Source organism: Thermobia domestica, chromosome 16 (genome assembly GCF_964235325.1).
Source record: "Thermobia domestica chromosome 16, izTheDome1.hap1.1, whole genome shotgun sequence".
In the NCBI taxonomy this organism is placed as follows: domain Eukaryota; kingdom Metazoa; phylum Arthropoda; class Insecta; order Zygentoma; family Lepismatidae; genus Thermobia; species Thermobia domestica.
Window position 1 is genome coordinate 23,401,656 of NC_137469.1, and position 20,034 is coordinate 23,421,689.

The 20,034-nt window shown below is 33.2% G+C and overlaps 1 protein-coding gene across 1 annotated transcript in view; it reads right to left on the reverse strand.

Moving 5' to 3' along the window:
* Positions 1-16,878: 16,878 nt before the first annotated feature.
* LOC145672945 (uncharacterized) overlaps positions 16,879-20,034 on the reverse strand; it is a 96,191-nt gene continuing 93,035 nt past the window's right edge. Inside the window, exon 10 of the mRNA XM_081742193.1 lies at positions 16,879-18,257. Coding sequence (XP_081598319.1) covers positions 17,043-18,257 — 1,215 coding nt within the window. The 3' untranslated portion in view covers positions 16,879-17,042. The remainder of the gene's footprint in view (positions 18,258-20,034) is intronic.

Sequence of the window (20,034 nt, forward strand, 5' to 3'; positions counted from 1 at the left end):
ATTGTTGGCCAAAAAACACTTACCTGAAGACGAAATCGGAAAATTGCAGCATCTTCCCCATCGACTTGAGACGATTGATGATCCGTTACCTCTGTTACAACCAGAGTGTGAAATCCATAACCACCAAGAACCAATGAGTGAGGACAGTAACGAAACACAGCTTAAACAATGTTCTGTACGATTAAAAAATATGCATAAGATAAATCATTTTTTGTACAAAACACGTGATTTGTATCTCACTGATTATTGTATGCGTTCCCCAGAGTGGACCAGTGAATGTTTTAAGGTGATTATGCCCAATTATTCCAGTGGACTTCAATTATGGCACTAAAAAAAAAAAAAAAAAAAAAAAAGATTGTGGGTGGGATGGAAAAGTAGGAAGTTGTGCCATTCTTCTTTTAGAGACACCAATAGAAACATAAAGATTGTTATCTCTTTTATTTTCATCATTCCCCACCGAATTTCGAAAGTTAGGAATTTGTTTTCAGTCTCAAGTGTGTGCACACTGTCACCGACGCGCCCAGCCAGAGGAACCACCAGTATCCATTCATAATCAGGTACGTTTATTTAAATACCATGTTTTATTGTTTCTTTACAGTTTTTGGAGATGAGGGATGAATGTGAAAAGCAGAGGAAGGACAGTATTGGAAATTTTAAATAGGTAATCAATTTAGATCGCGATCTCGGACTTTGAAAATTTTAACAAGGCCCCACCACCTTTGAAAATTTTGATTATCCCGTTTCAGATACGGAACTTCTGTATCGAACTTTTGTTAGGATGTTTATGTTTTGTATGTTTTATTTCTTTTCAGGTACTTCCAGTCCTGGGAACCAAATGTCATTAATAAAATTTTACTATTTTATTTTCTTTGAGTTTTTATTCATTTACCTTGTATGATTATATGAACATTTAGCTGTCCCCATACTATTAGGCATTTAGAGAAATGTTAGGCAATTAGAGATACTTAAAACTCAATTAGAGAAACACTAATGAATGTTACAATTAATTATGAAATTTGGATTTTGAAAAAAAAAAAGTGTGTGGTTTTCAGTTAACGAATTCTTCCATCTGACTTTGTCATGAAATATGTGCAAAAGTATAATGAGTTTTGTAATATAAGACTGGCTAGGCGTCAGAACATTGAAAATTAGATAATACTTAGTATGGTTTCGTAAATACTTGAAAATAATGTTGAATTTAATAATTTGCTTATGAATCCATTCACGCATAATGCTCGTTATGTAAAGTCAGTGGGTATTTGTTACGACATTAATGAAGCTTTGAATTTAATTCAACTCAATTACAAAAACTGTCTACAAGTCAAGAAGAGGTAAAAGGTTGAAAGATATAATTCAACCCCTAGAGGCGTCACTACTATTCTCTTTCAAAATTACAGTGACGAAATCGGTTTGGCATCCGGTTGGGCCTCAGCCAGTGTGTGAATTTGGCCTTTAGACACACACACTTCTAAATTCCATTTCGGCTTATGACATTCTAAATCTATTTATTCAATAACAAGATATCTAGTTTGACGCTTAAAATTTTATATTTTATCAGACATTTATTTTTCATTGACTCAAGTAAAACAATAAATTGTAACTGTTTGGACTTTAATTAAACCGATTCCTTCTTCTTTTCTTCGGGGTGCGTCGTGCTCATAAAATAAAATAATATATTAGTTTTATGTAAGTATGAAATGTGACAGGCCATCATGTCGTTTGTGAGGAAATGTTATATTATTTTATGGGTACGATGGACCCAATGATAACCGACACAATTTGCTATCGATATATATAAAGTGTTTGTTTTGTTTAGGTAGCATTACCTATAATATATTCGGTACATTTAAAAGTGGAATATTTTATTAAAAGTGAATAATATTTTGTATTGTAAAGAATTCAATGTTGAAGTACTCTCGTCATTTGTTTAAGTTTGCATCAGAAACTTGTTTCAGTTTAGTAAAACGATTCGGCAATTTGTTTCGTTCAATTTGAGATGCCTTGAAATGAAAAAAAAAAAAAAAAAAAGAGACGTATAATGGCAGTGAGCAACTGAGATATGTAAGGCAAGGGCCAGTGGTAATTTAAGAACTATGATTGGGCGAGAACGGATTAAGCTAATACGTAGTTCCATATTGCGGGCTAATGCTGGTGTCAAAGGCTATTTTGGAGAGGCAAACGCTTGTACTGAGGACCATGAATTATGTATATTGCGAAGTATGCACGATGCAAAGGGCAATGAAAGGCCGCATCTGTGTTTTTCGAGGTTGATTTTTCCCTCGTTATCGTTGTTAAGTTCCCAGCCAAGGGTGCTGGAAGAGGCAAGAAGCCTATATTTTTTGTGCGTTTATGCTATTAAATGACAATGGTCCACAAGGTTGATATGTATATCCCCTTTATGTTCGATTTGTGAATGTTCAGAAGATATTTCTAAGAAACGCCCATGTTTTGAGGTGAATTTGTCCCTCTTATGCTGTGTAAAGTGTCTTTTTAAAGACAACCGCAATATGAATTATTCTAGCTCAGTTTTATAAGTGCCCATAACCCAGTGAGTTGCCATTAAACGTCCATTACAAAAATTGTTGTTGATAAATTGTTATGACCAAGTTAAAATAAATAAATAACCTTAAAATGTTAAGTTGGGATTTTAGGTAATGTTTTTCAAAATTAAATTTATGCTATGAGAATACATCAACTTTGTTACGTAACAGCAGGTGTTAAAATGTATTAATGTTTAATCAACAAGTTATAAAACATTATGAAAATTTGATAATTTAATTTATTATTAGCTCTGAACTTATTAACATTGTCGGTTTGATTTTAGACAAAATCTGATAAATATTGTTCTAAATTTTGAAATAAGTGTATTTCAGAAATTGAGAAAATATGAATAATAGATGCCATAAGGTGAAATTAATTGAATAACGAATGTGACATTCTGATTGTAAGTGATATGGTCACCACCCGATATGGCTAAATGTATTGATTTATTCCCGATTGTGACTTAATACCGGACATGACGATATTACTGATGTTGATAAGTGCATTTTTGCCAGATAGGCCGCACATTTCGTATTGGCTAGCGCTCTTTAAAGGAATGCAATTGTAAACCTACTAATTTTGTAGGTATGAGCGAGCCGAAAATTATTAATAATTAATAAGTGATTGATGATATTGAGATGCAGGGCTGTAGTATCGAACTTTCCCTCCCCCAGGGTATTCTTCTTGTCCTTTTCATTTTTTTTTTCTCAATACCTTCTGTAGGTCTAGATACTGGCAGCCCAATTGGGGTTGAAAAATTTTACCCGATTATGACATAGCTACGATGCGTAAAGCATCTAGCTGGGAGGGATTAGGATTTCATGCAGAAGCGATTTTATCTAAATCGTCGGGAAGGTTGGCGCTCCCGCATACTTCAAGCTGTAAGAAAATAGTAAGTCAGCGCTCATTGATCTTCGGGATCAACTCATTAACCTATTTTTTGTTTAATTTATGACTTACGACCTGCTTTGTCAATCAATGGCACGCAGGATGGCGCTTCGAAAGGCCTAACCGCCGTTTAACTTATGTATATATATTAAAATGTTTTAAAGTTTACTAGTTAGGTTATGTAATGTATATATATAGATTGATATTTTAACTATTTTGCATATTATGATATAATCCGTAAAATGTTAGTATATAGGTGAATTTTGTTTCGTTTTGAACTTCACTAGTTTATGAATAGATTTTGCATATTTAATGAGAAACTGTAATCAGAATTTGAATTTCATTCACATATTGTATCACTTTTATATATTACGTTCGTATATTTCAATCATTATTCCGGAAAATAGATATTTAGAAATGAATAGGTAAGCTCAGTGTGAAAAACATATTAAAAAAAAAAAAGTTTACTTTTGTAGTTTTTACAAGTTTATCTATTGCTCAACGACTCACACAAAGGAGAGAATACCTAATTATATTTTGCTTGCTTTAAATAATTCATACAGGTAGAAAATTTTTAATTCAATTCACTTTATTAGAGTTTTATTCCTGTCAATTTGAGAAAAGTATCAGTTGGAACTTTCGCTACATAGTTCATTTGAAAAGTGTGATTATGATTAACGAATTACTTTGTTGTTTATCTGATTATTTTCATGTTCAAGAGTTTGAAAGGAGAGAACATAGTTTCGAATCAACACTTGTCAATAAACTCACACAACTATAACAAATTTTAGATTGAATTTGAATTTGAGAGTTGAGAATTTGAAAAATAACAGTAATAATAATAATAATGGAAAGAATTTGGTTTGTTGTACAATTTAACAGTAATTGATAGATCCTATTGTTTATAGTATGATGAGACAATCAGGTCTAAATCTGTTAGGCACGTTGATATTGATAATGGTCATCGAGCGAACAAAATGATTGTGTGCAAGGTATTTTGAGCTGTATACGTTTGAGTTCAACTGAACGGCAATTGAGCATTACAAATAAGTTAGGGCTATTTTGAGATGCCAAAGGCTATATAGAGCGGCATTCTTATTTGAATTTATTGTTACGGCATACGTGTACTTTACCGTGAAACCAAAGGCCATTAGAGGGCGGTTCACGTTCAGAGATGAATACTCCTTGAATACCTAGCTAGGGAATGCTAGAAGAGTAGAGAGAGTTTATTCTAAGTGTTTAATGCGTTTAGAGGTGGATTGTAAATCCCTCTTATTATGTGATAAGCGTTTGCGTTTAATGCCCGTAAAATGGAGTTGTATTTTGCCTTTGCCAATGAGATGTTTGTTGAAAATGAGATTCGGAAATGATTGTATCAGCTAAAAGTAGTATGTTCGATAATGTTATACAAGTTTCGTGCACTAGTGTTGATGCTCGCATACTTATTGCAATAAATAAATAAGTAAAATAAAAGTTTACGTTTGTTGTGAGTAATGCTGCTAATTAAAAAAAAAAAAAAAAAAAAAAAGTGAGTCGACATGTGAATCAAAATTTATTTGAAACAATTCGATGAATCTCTTGTTTGGTGTTTGAGCAATACGATTATTGAGACTTGATAGTATAATTGATTTTGTATTCTTTTAGTATTTTGATGTTTAATAAGCTGAAATATAGTATTTTGAATGATTAGTATGTGATTTACAGTATATCTATTTTGTGAATTCTTGTTTTGAAAATTCTTCTGGGATTATTAATATTTTATATGTATGAAAATATATTAGTTGACGTAATCATTTTGATGTTATTTTAGAAAATTTGAGTATTAATTAAGTCTGTTGTAAAAGGTGCATATATACACACACCACACTACACAATACCTATACTAGGAATTCCGATATTAACGTTCATTCCGTTGTTAGGCTACACTTTCGAAATTGGTATACACATTTTACTATTGTTTAGTAGTTAAGCATTTTCTATATTAATGTTCGTTCGTACATTTATTTGGTTTAATATGTTTAAGTACATCATGTGTTTTGCAAAAGATAATTGAAAAGTGAATTAAAATATTTTTTATTATGGTGAGAAACCAGTATTTGGAAAATAAATAAATAAATAAATAAATAAAAGAGACTATAAACTGAAAAAATGAACAATCTATTAATGGTGGCATAAAGGTGGCTTTGTTTAAACAAAAGGTGGCTTAATTAAAACTCAAAAGTGGCTTAATTCGGACTTACAAGTGGCTTCATGTAAATCAAAGGTGGCTTTAAAGGACACAATAGGTGGTTTTAGTAAAGGTGGCTTGTGTCATACAGGGTGAATAACCACACAGTTACTTAGTGAAGTGCAATATATACAGTGCAGTCCCAATATGTCGAATTTTCATAGTGAACCCCTAATCATCTTCGATTCATATACAGTGTTCCCCCAATATAGTGATTCTCTAATAACACTTCAGTACACTAGTGGAGTGAATTATATACAGTGTAGTCCCGATATACTGAATCTTTATAGTGAACTCTCGGCGACGGTTGATTTATATACAGGACGTTCCCAAAATACAATGACCATTAAGTGACATTCCAGTATGGACTATTAACCCCTCAACGGCCAGGGTTCTCTTCACAAATTGCAGCAATTTGCTCGGACACTGCTCGGGCCCCAATAGGATGTCACCGTCCTACAGCTTATTTTTTGCAATTTAAGAGAAACATTGAGAAAATAGATTTATTCTGAACTTTATTAACCAACCCTCGAATAAACCCAAATGTTCTAGAAGCTCGTTGTCATCGCTTTGGAATGCTTGTTCATCTGTGTTAGTAGACTTCCGTCAGATTTCGTAACCATATATGGGCATCCGTTGCAGAGACAGTGATTTCCTTTATGAACGCTCTCAGTCCCGAGAGCAACGGGAAAGTCGCAGAAATACTATACTCCTTGTCATTACTTAACGCTGATTGGACTAGTTAAAATGCCCGCACCTCTTTAGCCAAAGAGTGCGAACTTCGTAGTATACGTCATCATCTGGGTGCTCTAGCGCGCAGAACATATACACAATAGTTGACTGGACAAAGGGGCAGTCGCCGTGGACCAGCTTAAGAGGAACGTGTTGACGTTCGCTCGCCCGAATTATATGTACCTAAAAGCAGCATTCAGGCTGCCTAGTTTTTTTTTATATACAAAGTGACAGCTATATTTTTCATAGTGATTTTTTCTATAAGTGCACTTAGTTGACAATACAGCGATAACGAATTTTTGGAGCAAAACCTACATTTGTAGATCCCATGGAAACCATCACGGAAGAAGCAGTAAATTAATTTTGGGACCTTAACGCCAAAACCAGCACGCATCATCGAACACAGGACAGCGGAGGAGTGACATCGACAGGCTGGCCGAAGAGACACGTGAGTTAATTACCCTAATGCCACCTCTTCGTCTATTATTAAAACAAAGCCACTAGCGTAAAAACAGTGTCAGATTACTCATGGTGAATATATTGCAAATACAAACATATGTAATATTTGTGCTTTTATAGTAACATTATATTTGTTTTACCAAAAGGTAATTTTATCATTTGTATAGTTAATATCAACTCCTATTGTACTTGTAGCCTAACAAATTTATTTACGTTGTCTACACTTTCGTTTATTGCGTTTCCGGCTACCGCATAACGAAACTGTAGGCATGGGTAAGTGATCGTATACGTCGTATAGTAGCTGGAAAATAAGAGGAGAAAAGGGCGCAGTATGAGACGATTACAGTTCTTTCCGTTTGATGAAATTAGTTTCGTAAATAACTTCCAAACGGAAGGACAATTTGAGTACAGTTTTCAGTAAATTAAAAAGAATGTAATTTTCTGTACATTCCAGCTATACTAGCGCTGTACAGTCAGCGACTAAAGTTCTTTCCATTTGATGAAATTTGTTTCGTAAATAACTTCCAAACGGAAGGACAATTTGAGTACAGTTTTCAGTAAATTAAAAAGAATGTAATTTTCTGTACATTCCAGCTATACTAACGCTGTACAGTCAGCGACTAAAGTTCTTTCCGTTTGAGGAAATTAGTTTCGTAAATAACTTCAGAATGGAAGGACAATTTGAGTACAGTTTTCAGTAAATTAAAAAGAATAGAATTTTCTATACGTTCCAGCTATACTAGCGCTGTACAGTCAGCGACTAAAGTTCTTTCCGTTTGATGAAATTAGTTTCGTAAATAACTTCAGAATGGAAGGACAATTTGAGTACAGTTTTCAGTAAATTAAAAAGAATAGAATTTTCTGTACGTGCCAGCTATACTAGCGATGTACAGTCAGCGACTAAAGTTCTTTTCGTTTGATGAAATTTGTTTCGTAAATAACTTCAGAATGGAAGGATAATTTGAGTACAGTTTTCAGTAAATTAAAAAGAATAGAATTTTCTGTACATTCCAGCTATACTAGCGGTGTACAGTCAGCGACTAAAGTTCTTTCCGTTTGATGAAATTTGTTTCGTAAATAACTTCCAAACGGAAGGACAATTTGAGTACAGTTTTCAGTAAATTAAAAAGAATGTAATTTTCTGTACATTCCAGCTATACTAACGCTGTACAGTCAACGACTAAAGTTCTTTCCGTTTGATGAAATTAGTTTCGTAAATAACTTCCAAACGGAAGGACAATTTGAGTACAGTTTTCAGTAAATTAAAAAGAATGTAATTTTCTATACGTTCCAGCTATACTAGCGCTGTACAGTCAGCGACTAAAGTTCTTTTCGTTTGATGAAATTAGTTTCGTAAATAACTTCAGAATGGAAGGACAATTTGAGTACAGTTTTCAGTAAATTAAAAAGAATGTAATTTTCTGTACATTCCAGCTATACTAGCGCTGTACAGTCAGCGACTAAAGTTCTTTCCGTTTGATGAAATTAGTTTCGTAAATAACTTCAGAATGGAAGGACAATTTGAGTACAGTTTTCAGTAAATTAAAAAGAATAGAATTTTCTGTACGTGCCAGCTATACTAGCGCTGTACAGTCAGCGACTAAAGTTCTTTCCGTTTGATGAAATTTGTTTCGTAAATAACTTCCAAACGGAAGGACAATTTGAGTACAGTTTTCAGTAAATTAAAAAGAATGTAATTTTCTTTACATTCCAGCTATACTAGCGCTGTACAGTCAGCGACTAAAGTTCTTTCCGTTTGATGAAATTAGTTTCGTAAATAACTTCAGAATGGAAGGACAATTTGAGTACAGTTTTCAGTAAATTAAAAAGAATGTAATTTTCTGTACATTCCAGCTATACTAACGCTGTACAGTCAGCGACTAAAGTTCTTTCCGTTTGATGAAATTAGTTTCGTAAATAACTTCAGAATGGAAGGACAATTTGAGTACAGTTTTCAATAAATTAAAAAGAATAGAATTTTCTGTACATTCCAGCTATACTAGCGCTGTACAGTCAGCGACTAAAGTTCTTTCCGTTTGATGAAATTTGTTTCGTAAATAACTTCCAAACGGAAGGACAATTTGAGTACAGTTTTCAGTAAATTAAAAAGAATGTAATTTTCTTTACATTCCAGCTATACTAGCGCTGTACAGTCAGCGACTAAAGTTCTTTCCGTTTGATGAAATTAGTTTCGTAAATAACTTCAGAATGGAAGGACAATTTGAGTACAGTTTTCAGTAAATTAAAAAAAAAAAAGTAATTTTCTGTACGTTCTAGCCATATCACCGATAAGTGCTCAAACTGCAATAGCATGTTATTTCTGTGCGTCTAAACCTATCATTGTTCTTACAGAAGTAAAAAAAAAGAGATGAAATTTGGGTACTTTCCCCTATTATCCCAAAAAGCAGTGGCGTAGTCAGGGATACTGATCCGGCACAATCCCCCTTAGTACAGTGATACTGATTCTGCTTTCACGCAGTATATATATTCCACTTGTGATCCCGATGTTGCGATGTTTTTTTTTTAAAAAAAATAAAATAAATTATCACAAAATAAGCACCTCTCCCAGCTGGTATAGTCCGAGCTAGCTCAAGGCAATTTGACATTCCGTGCAACGACATCATTTGCTCCCTTTCTCCAGAAAGAACCCCAAATCTTAAAACCCACGATTTTATGTACCTACCCCAACATGAAAAACGACGAGGAGGGGAAAGTACACTCGCACTCAGAAAAGTCTAATACAATCTCGTTGTATCTGTGTAATGTTTTTTTATATATAGAATTCAGTATCGAGTTTCAATCTCAATATATCAGTTTGCAATTACAGTGCAACTCGCTCTTTTATCTTGATTTCTTGATTTTTCTTCTACATCTGTTACAATAATTAAAAAGATACAAACCTTGTTTCGAAGTTCAATGATAAGGAACTGTTTATAACAAACACGAGACTAGTTTTCATATCAAAACTGTAATAACTAACTAAATGGAACAGGTGTTCGCTACTGTTCCAGAATTGAGTTTTTATAGGTTAACAACAATCAAGCAATTCATGCTGGGATTTGTTTAACCATTCGCTTTAGCAATGTCCATGTGCCCTTAAACTAATGTGATTTAAACATGATTTATGAATGTAGTATTCAAATAAATGTCAGTTTGTAAATTCAACTACCACTATCATGAAGTCTGTTTCCAACAAGAAATATCTATTTTAAATAATATAGTTATGACAGATTTTGTCGCCCCTCAAAACTTGCCGCTCCGTGGAAATGCACGTGTTGCACATATGGTAGAACCTGCCCTAGGTCTAGCGGCTAGTGCATTCATATTTGGTGCACCCGGTCCTAAACTTGATTCCCAGTGGAAGCTCACCAAAAAATTAATTTCACAATCATTTTCTTTCGTTAGTCACACTTACTTCTTCTTTAGCCTAAAGAGCCTAAAGTCCTAAAGGTATAACGTCGTTGGCTTCCCGCGCTTGAAGCTGCTCGTCACTGGGGGTGTGGTAAGAGGATAGCCAATCACCACTCGACAAACACCGCACTCAGCGAGCCACGAGTAACCAAGCTGGCAACTCCCCCATAAACGTCACTACAACTTTTCGCGGGAAGCCAACGACGTTTTACCTTTCGTACTATAACTGTGGGGCATTAAATAGTTTGTTTCACAAAATTAAGTATTCTACAATCATGTTCAAACAAGCCTGCTTTCCAGAAGCCCAACATTAGGGCGTATGAAGAAGAAAAAACTTTTTTTTGTATTTATGTTAAGGTGTGTAATGCGGAAAAGTCGCCATTTCTGACCAAAAGAAATACATCTGATCTTTTTTTTAGATTTTTGTAGATCATTTAGCTGGCGCACATCGACTTTGAAGTTTTGATAGTGATTTGGTTATGCAACATGCACAATTTCACAAAAAAAAAAAAAAATCATAATTTAGCTATTTTATGTCCTTTCTTTGTGCATTATGGTCGTTTATTACTTTATTTATGACAAATATGTTAAATTCATGCCTCAGGAGTGGTTTCCTATGCTGTTTATTGTGCTTTTGGTCAAACGTTTCAATTTTAGGCTAAAAATATCTTCTTTTTTTTTTCTATTGATGTTTTCGAATTGGTTTTAACTTGGAGTTTTATTAGTTATTCTAACCTCTCTTGCTTTGAGTGGAGCATTGCAAACCCAAAATCCATCCCACTTACTTTGCTTGGATCTCTGTGAGAATCCATCCCTAGGCTGTCGGCTGTCTGGGCCTTGGAACACCTATTTATATCATGTATTAAAGAAATCTATACTTTTTATATGTATTATGTTATTTATAACAGGAAATTTTGTAATAAAATTGGTAGTAGGGGAAAACGATTGCCATGTGTGATTTGCTCTACCTACACCTGCATTAGGCAGAACTTTAAATATTCTGTGGGGGAACAGCCAATAAGAATGAAAGAAAATAGACGCGCTCGAAACACAATCTTTACTATGACATTGCTCATTTGTCTGCTCTGCCCTGGAAGTGAAGTGGCAAAAATAATAATAGCAATTTAGTACCATAAAAACAATATATCATCTCACTACATGTATAAACAAGGTGGATCATTAGGGTTCTCGGTGCTATGCTAAACGCTGCTTGAACAGTACACCGTTGTCAGATAGTGTCGAGTGTTACTGACGCCAGATAATAAAGGAAGTAATGATGGAATTCTGCTTGGATAATTACTGGAGAAATTAGTTTTCTACCTTTTCCGCAATTCACAGCTAAGTTCCGCTTCTCAAACTGGAACGCTAGAATCCAGGAATTTTCTTATTATGACTATCACAGTAAACGTTCAAATTTGGCAACAACGCATTATGGCGTTCTGCACAAGTTTCTTATCAAAATCTATTTCCTTAAATGTAAATTAATATTTAAGTGAAATGTGACACATAACACGAAAAACGGTCAAACAATATATTTATTTCGTAATAAGATCATTACTTTAAAATACTTTACACATACAAATAAACATTTCATAAAACTTAGCACTTCTAGTAAGATCTAACAGCGAGTGCCATCTTGTGTGCTCGTTGTAAAACTAATCAAATATTTTCTTTTATTTGTTATATTTTTCGATATCAGAAGAGACAACCAAATGAATCAGTATCTTGTGTTGTAGCTGAAACATAACTCTATCTTACAGTACAATATTTATAATATGTAACGTTTTATTGCGCAGTAATTAAGGGAATGAGCTAAAATATGTATTGACTTCCGGGTGGTGATCCACCTTAAGAAATCACATTTAAGGGTCAGTTTGAATTCAAACGCATAACTTTTAATGTAACATTTTATTGTATAAAACTATAACATGGCATACATAAAAAAATAACAAGATTTCCATTTTTTTACAGAAAAGGTAGAAAATAAACATTCAATAATTTAATAAAAATATGTAGAAAATATCTGATATGAAAATATATTTATAAACTGCAAAAAAATCCTTTTATTTAAAAAAAAAATATCTTTTTACAATAGTATATCATATCTACACCCAGCCTTTCCTATGCATATATAGTGTGTAAGCTCCTTCAGAATTCTGATCCTTTTTTGTTTTTTCAAATCAAAGAATACAACTTTTATCCTTGTGATAAACATAATGTTCTTTACAATATTGCTTGAATATGTTTTTATGAAGAATATTTATGTACAACCTATATGCTGTTAAATAAAATTATAAGTAAAGCGAAAGGTAAAAATGATTATCTTGTAACATTATATGTAAACAGCTACTGTTAAAGCTACTGCAACACTTTTTGTTTAATTACATTCTGCTCAGTAAAGCTGTTAAAATTTAAATAACCAATTACTCGTATATTCTAACAATGGACTCTTAGAATATACGTTCCAATAATTTTATAATAACGAATAAATATTCCAATAACGTTTAACGTTTTTTAACGATAATTGCTTTAACAGCGCTATGACCCACCATTATTACTGACACATATCAGGGGCGTCATTTAGGGGGTCAGGGAGGACATTTGCCCCCCGGGTTTGAGATTTATATAGATTTTATCATTAGAATAGTAGTAAATCAGTGAAACACGCGAAATTTTACTTATATCAAGGGTCTTGCCCCCCAAGCAAAATCTGAAATGACGCTCCTGATATGTATAAATATATTATAAGTCTTTTCTAATCAAAGTTTCGTAATTAATATGGTAATTGTCTATTATTTATCAATTCAAAATTACACTATATTTTTCATAATAATGATCATAGTAAAAAAAAATGTTTCATAGCAAAACTAAGGGTTATGGACATTGATGAATGGGATTAACCGACTCCTATTGGAGGAATTCTAATTACCTTCATTTTGAAAGAACAAATAATATATATATATATATATATATATATATATATATATATATATATATATATATATATATATATATATATATATATATATATATATATACCTTTTAAAATGGTGTTACATAAGAGAATGAAGTCTTATAGAGAAAAAGTTTGTATATTTACTAGTAAACCGAAAAATGTTTGATTCACTTACCTGAAACTATCATACCGTCGGCTGGATGACGTAATTATATGGTTTATTTTAAGTTTATGATCATATTTATCATTTTAAAATACCGCATCTCAAAAACAAAACTAATAAATTTATGGGACTTCAAAAGTTTTGTCGTACCTTGTAACGACAACTTGTAGAAATATGTATATGTTATTAAGGATAATGGTCTGTATCTTATGATATCATTTCTTATGGTCTGTATCGTCTGGTATCATTTCCTCTTTTTGTAGTCAAACATGTAGAAACTTGTTCTATATATAGTAGATGAGGAAGCCATAATAGATATATGTAAGTTCGCTTATTAAGATTAATTATTAAAAAAAGTGAATTAAATGCAGAAAATCCATGAAAAATACAGTAGTTCAAACAAATTCGATTTCTTGTGTTATCATTTGAACAGTTGGTATATGAATTATTTTTGAAATATTTTCATAATTTTAATATAACAAACTAAGGGCTATTATATATAACGTAAAACGTTATAGCCTCAAAATGTTTTTTACTTAAAACGACGACCTAGTAATGTATCTCAAGATGATTGAATTTCAAGAAGAAAAGAGAGAGACATTACTATGTCAAACAGATTACAATATTTGTGAAACATTGTAGTAAATTTTCTTGTTAATATAAATTCTTCAGTAAACAGTAAATCATATAAAAATGAACAATAGCAAATCACAAAAAAAGTACACTTTAGCAACAAATATCTTCTATAGTTCTACCAGAATGACTTGAACTCAGTGTCAATTAGAATTGTACCGTAAGAAACTTCACACGAGGAAAGCAATCACTAGAAATGATACATTCTCAATCAACTGTTGTAAATAGGCATCAAGACATTACAGTCCAGCTATACAGTTTGGTAAAACGAAACACAAACAAGAGGTTGAAAGAAAAAAAATTGGTCCTTCATCAGAAGAAAAGTACTATTAACATAAGGTTACCATTTTGTGAATTGTTAAAATGCAGACACAATGCTATCTGGCCAACATGTTATATAAATATTATCTTTGGACACAAAGACTATAAGTTCTATTTTCAAGTTTGGTTTTAACATGTTATGAAAAATATATTGAAATGTGTAAAGAATAATTAAACAAAAGTACTTACACACCATATTTTTTTTTCAAACTATTTCTTCTTTGAATACAAATAGCCAGACATATCTTTACATGTGAAATGTTTGAAATTGAGTTGACAATACATTTGAGTCTAGAAAATACGGAGAAACCAGGAAATGTAGACGAAAATGTTTACTCTCAAAATACGGACATGTCCATATTAATGCTGACATATGGTAATCGTACATTAACAGGAACAATCAGATGAGTGATTTATTGTCAAATAAAGATGAAATGTAACAATAAGGAGATACTAAAATCAGTGGCGGCTTTAGCGAGTAGGCAGGGTAGGCACGGGCCTACCCAAATATTTTGAAAAATATATAAACACTAAAAGATACAATAAAGAGTAAATATATTTTCCGCTATTTATATTAATGGTAGATAATTATTTAAAAAATAGCATCAACCACTACTGTAAAAGTAATTTCCTACTGTCATTAATCAATCAATGTTTATATGTATCCATAAGAGAGCCTACCCAAAATTAAAATCCTAAGGCCGCCCCTGACTAAAATTCAAAAATCCTTTCACGTTGGGCTGGAGCTCATTTCTAATTTCTGCACATCGTTTGTTTGAAGTGTGCCCTAAACACATATTACCTTCGAAGCCATTACCTCAATTACTATCGGTATGTGACTGAAAAACTTCAAAAGAATACAATTACTTTCTCTTTATCCCCCAACCGTGAAAACATTTCTGTTTGTACTTATGGTAAGGGTTACAATTACACATTGCACATCACACTTTATTGCCTGTTTCGTTACTAAGGATATACCAAACAGTGGCAGTTTCATATTTATCCTCTGGTACTAGATACACATTTTTTTAAAGTTGCTATTTGACAAATACAGTCCTATGCCTAAGTGTTTTATCGCGATAAATTATGTCATTTAAAAACCTATAATATGGACGTTCTGAATATAACTCATATTCTTCAGAATCGTTCATACCACATATATGCAGAATCGTTATATATAATTGGTCAAAATGCAACTTTATTCCGTTTGAGTTGTTTTCTCTGTGAAACAAGTTTCTTGAGTTCCTTTTTCTACAGTTCTAGAGAAAAATAACGCGTTCTGCTTTTTTCATAAAATTGAACAAATTTCTTCAATAATAGTCCCATATGATTGTTTGGGACGAATTAGTGTTGTCAAGTATACTTACCGAGAACAGACTACATTTTAAAAAACACAAATATTTGTAACAATATTTCCAAACCAAAAATGTCTTAGAGACAAATGTGTATTCCCTCATTGCATAAGGAACTTAACATTTTCGTATGCACGTTTTTAAAAATTGTATATTTCGTTCACCGAAATATAAAAGAATTATTTTTTCTCTTTCCTTTAAATGGAACAAAGATTTTTTTCTAACACTGTCTTAAACACATAAGAGCCTCTTTCCTTTAAATGGAACAAAGATTTTTTCTAACACTGTCTTAAACACATAAGAGCCTCTTTCCTTTAAATGGAACAAAGATTTTCTTCTAACACTGTCTTAAACACATAAGAGCCTCTTTCCTCTAAACGGAACAAAGATTTTTTCTAACACTGTCTTAAACATGTAAGAGCCTCTTTCCTTTAAATGGAACAAATATTTTTATTTTTTATTTTTTTCTAACACTCTCAAACACATAAGAGGAAGATTAGATCTTATGCAATGATGCATATTTGTGCCTTCCGAGTCAAACTTCTTTAAATGACCATAACTTTAGTATTATTGACCCTGCTTTTCTACTTCTGGTCAAAAATTTAAACCTGTTCCAAAACAATTTTTAAAAGTACATATGAATAGCAAATGTGGGTACACATCCACTCTTTATTGTAACCAAATATTTGACTTTGTAAATCAAGTAATAAAAACAACTTTAACCAAAGATATTTCGGAATACTTGAGTAACTACACACACTTCATATCATAGTCCAGTTATACAAAAGGCTTCCCAATGCCAGTATTCTAATTTTATTTTACGTATGCACAAAAAAGAATCTTGAAGAACCATTTTCTTTACTTGCTATTATTAGTAAACAACTATTCTTTCAGCTCCGTTAATCCCAATTTTTTGTCCCTATATTTGTTCAGGATATGTATAATCAAGGAACTACATATAAATAGACTAACACAATATCTGGAGTCTTTTCATTTAGATTAAGTCACCATGAGTTTCTTCAGATTAAGCCACTATGAGCTTCTTCAGATTAAGTCACTATGAATTTCTTCAGATTAAGTCACTATGAATTTCTTCAGATTAAGCAACTATAAGTTTCTTCAGATTAAGTCACTATGACTTTCTTCAGATTAAGCAACTATAAGTTTCTTCAGATTAAGTCACTATTTTTTCCCCCTAGAACATTGCCTGAACCGGGCATAAGCTTCGTGAACATCCTTATTGTTTATATTCAAACACCAATAATATTGTCTTCTGGATGTTCACATCCATGTTGTATCACTCTAAGAAACTTTTTAAAATATTTTATCACGTGGTAAAGGTGTCTTTTCTTAGTATTATCATCTAACGGAAACATTATATGCCGCTGACATATCTAAATAATGCTCAGGGATGTCTGTGTCTGCCAGCATATGTAATCCGTCGATGGGACCTCTCGAGTATGTCCTCAGTGGGATGTAACGACTTTGGTAGTTATCAGCTTCTGGCATAACTTGGGCTGGGAAGTGAAGACTGCCTCCAACATTGACATCAGCTCTAGGTTGATACACGGACAACACCGAAGATCTTTCAATCCCACCACGTCGGTAAAATGTTGGTGTACCGCGTGGGTGTAAGGGTATCACTTCTGCAGTTGTAAGAGGAGGGAAATATTTGGGCCTGCGTTTAGAATCTTCATTCGCTGTTGGAGTATAAGGTATTGGTGTTAACCTTGTGGTATGAATTAAGAAGGTCTGAGGTGCAGAACCTGATGCTACTGCAGACGGTAAGGACGTGGGTTTAGGCGGTGTAATTGTATGCGAAAATGTTAGCTTAGCATATTCTTCAGCTTGAGTCAGCAAGGCTGCCAATCTTGGTGGTAGAAGCTGTACCATCACTGGTAAAGGTGCTGTTTGGGACGTTTTGTGTTGGAAGTTGGGTGACTGTTCTGCGTTGCTACTAAGAGACCTTCCGCTACCGGATGTTCCACTGCTTCTCCATTGGTCCCAAGGTTGTATTGGCTGAATCGGAGGTGGGCTTAAGTCCATTGACGGCAACCAATTTGGAGTATGTCTTGGTCTCACAGATGATGATCGACCAGTATCAGAACGTGTTGGAGTAGGTTCCATATTTACACTACCACTATTATATTCGGTATTATTAATATTGCTTGAGGGTTTCGAGTTCAGCAAAATAACCGAGGGGGTAAGATTATTGGTTACATTAGCTTTCGTTATATTCGGTTTTACCGTGCTTTTCACAAAGAGTAAACTTGGACTAAAGGATCGGGCTGAGTCTTCTCGATTCGTTTCTGGAGCAAGACTGTTGCTAACACTCTCAGACACATTGTCCTTCTCAGAAGAGTACCACGGTGTGCCTCGTACACCGGTTAGTCCTAAGTGAAGTATTTCTACAGGTGCGTTAATAGGTTCTGTTTCATCATTTAAACCTTCTAAGTCTTCATCGCCTATTTTAACCACTGGGGTGCCTTTGACAATGGCTGTTGGTGCTGCTTGAAGGATAGGGGCATCGGTAGGTTGTGCCACAACGAAGTTTCGAACATCATTGTCGATTCCCTGCAAATTAAGAAAAAATGAAAACGTTAAAATAATGAAATTTAAAAATGCATAAGAGGCAGCATTTACAAATAGTATACCTATCAGGGTCTCCAAAATTTCTAGACTAAGGAGGCACATTGATTTCTTCACTAAGCCCTAAGGGGCAAGACCTAGCTAGCTCATAATACCAACATACTATGGCGACAGCGCCATCTTTTGGGGAACTACGAAAAACGTTATTCAGATGCTGCTCGCGGGCTGTAGTTTAGAGACGCCTGTCTTAGAAGTTTGTAAGCTATTGTTAGAAGAACACAGACAACAATAGATAAAAATCTTTTACTTAACAGTGAATCGTTTTAGGTATATAGTAATAGAAATACATAACATGTTCCGGTAAAATAAAAATTATCCGTCCTTGGCAACAAAACGACATATTTTGTAGCCCCACAAAAATGTTTTTTCTAGATTTACTCGAAAACTACGCATGAGAATTTCCCCTCAACCATCACATTTTATTCAGCTCGATGTGATTTATCGAGTGATATGTGTCTTATCTCTGGACAATACTAGAGTTAAATAATAATAATAATAATAATAATAATAATAATAATAATAATAATAATAATAATAATAATAATAATAATAATAATAATAATGATAATAATAATAATAGTTTTATAGTTCATCATAACTTTACTGCTAGTGTTACAATGAAAAAGGTTGATGAGTATATCAGGGGTGTCTACTAAAATTCCAAAGTAAAATTTCGTGACCTTTTCTCTTCCAAACCATAAAATTTAGTAACGTTCTCAAGAGCGAATTTGGGTGTGAATTTGGCCGAATCTTCATGCATGCGATAGAAACGTGCTTTGCTTGCGATTTTGTAGCGTCTAAAGCCGACCATAGACATTTTTGGTGGTGAATTTTGACGTTTTATAGAACAAAATTTTTAAGTCTACTCTTATATTTGTAGACAAAAAAAAAAAAAAAAAAAAAAATCGTGACCCAAAAGCTAAATTACGTGACTTTCATGACCGTTTTCTGGTTTCGTGACTTTTTCATGACTTTCGTGACCAATAGACACCCTGTATATACCCCTGTATCGTTTTCGTCTTAATACGTGACGTGGTTATCCTGTATCAACAATTTTTTAGTTTTACAAAGAAAAATTGTTAGAAACTCCCGAGAACCACCAATCATATTTATATACAAAACTAGCAGAATGTTCGTTCTTTTTGCACGGGGTGAACACATTTCATTTTGGACAAAAAGGGCATCAAAACCGTCATTAATCAACTTAGGGACCCCAGAAACTACGAATTCGACACTAAGATCGATCATTTTCAATTATTTTTGTATGTCACCAACTCTCCTTAGGAGTACTAATGGGGGCTGAATTTGGATTTAAACGGAGTCGGAAGTGTCACTATTCATCTCAGCAACCCCGAAAATTATGAATTTGGCACTAATATCGGTCATTTTCGATCATTTATATATATATCTTCCCCTCCCCCATCCTCTGGTTGCACCTTTAAAGTGAAATGATAGAAAATATTCCAGGATCGAACCTAATCTATATTGAAAATTTGATCGAGATAGGTCACGTGATTCAAGAGTTATTAAGCCACAAACAGTTACTTTTATTTTTATAGATAGATTTCAGCTTAACAAACACTCAAAATTTGATACATTATATATCAATAAATCTACATACTAAACCTTCAAATTCTGTTGAACAAATACCAAATATGCAATTAAAAGAAAAAAAACAATTAAAATTATTGTTACATAATCA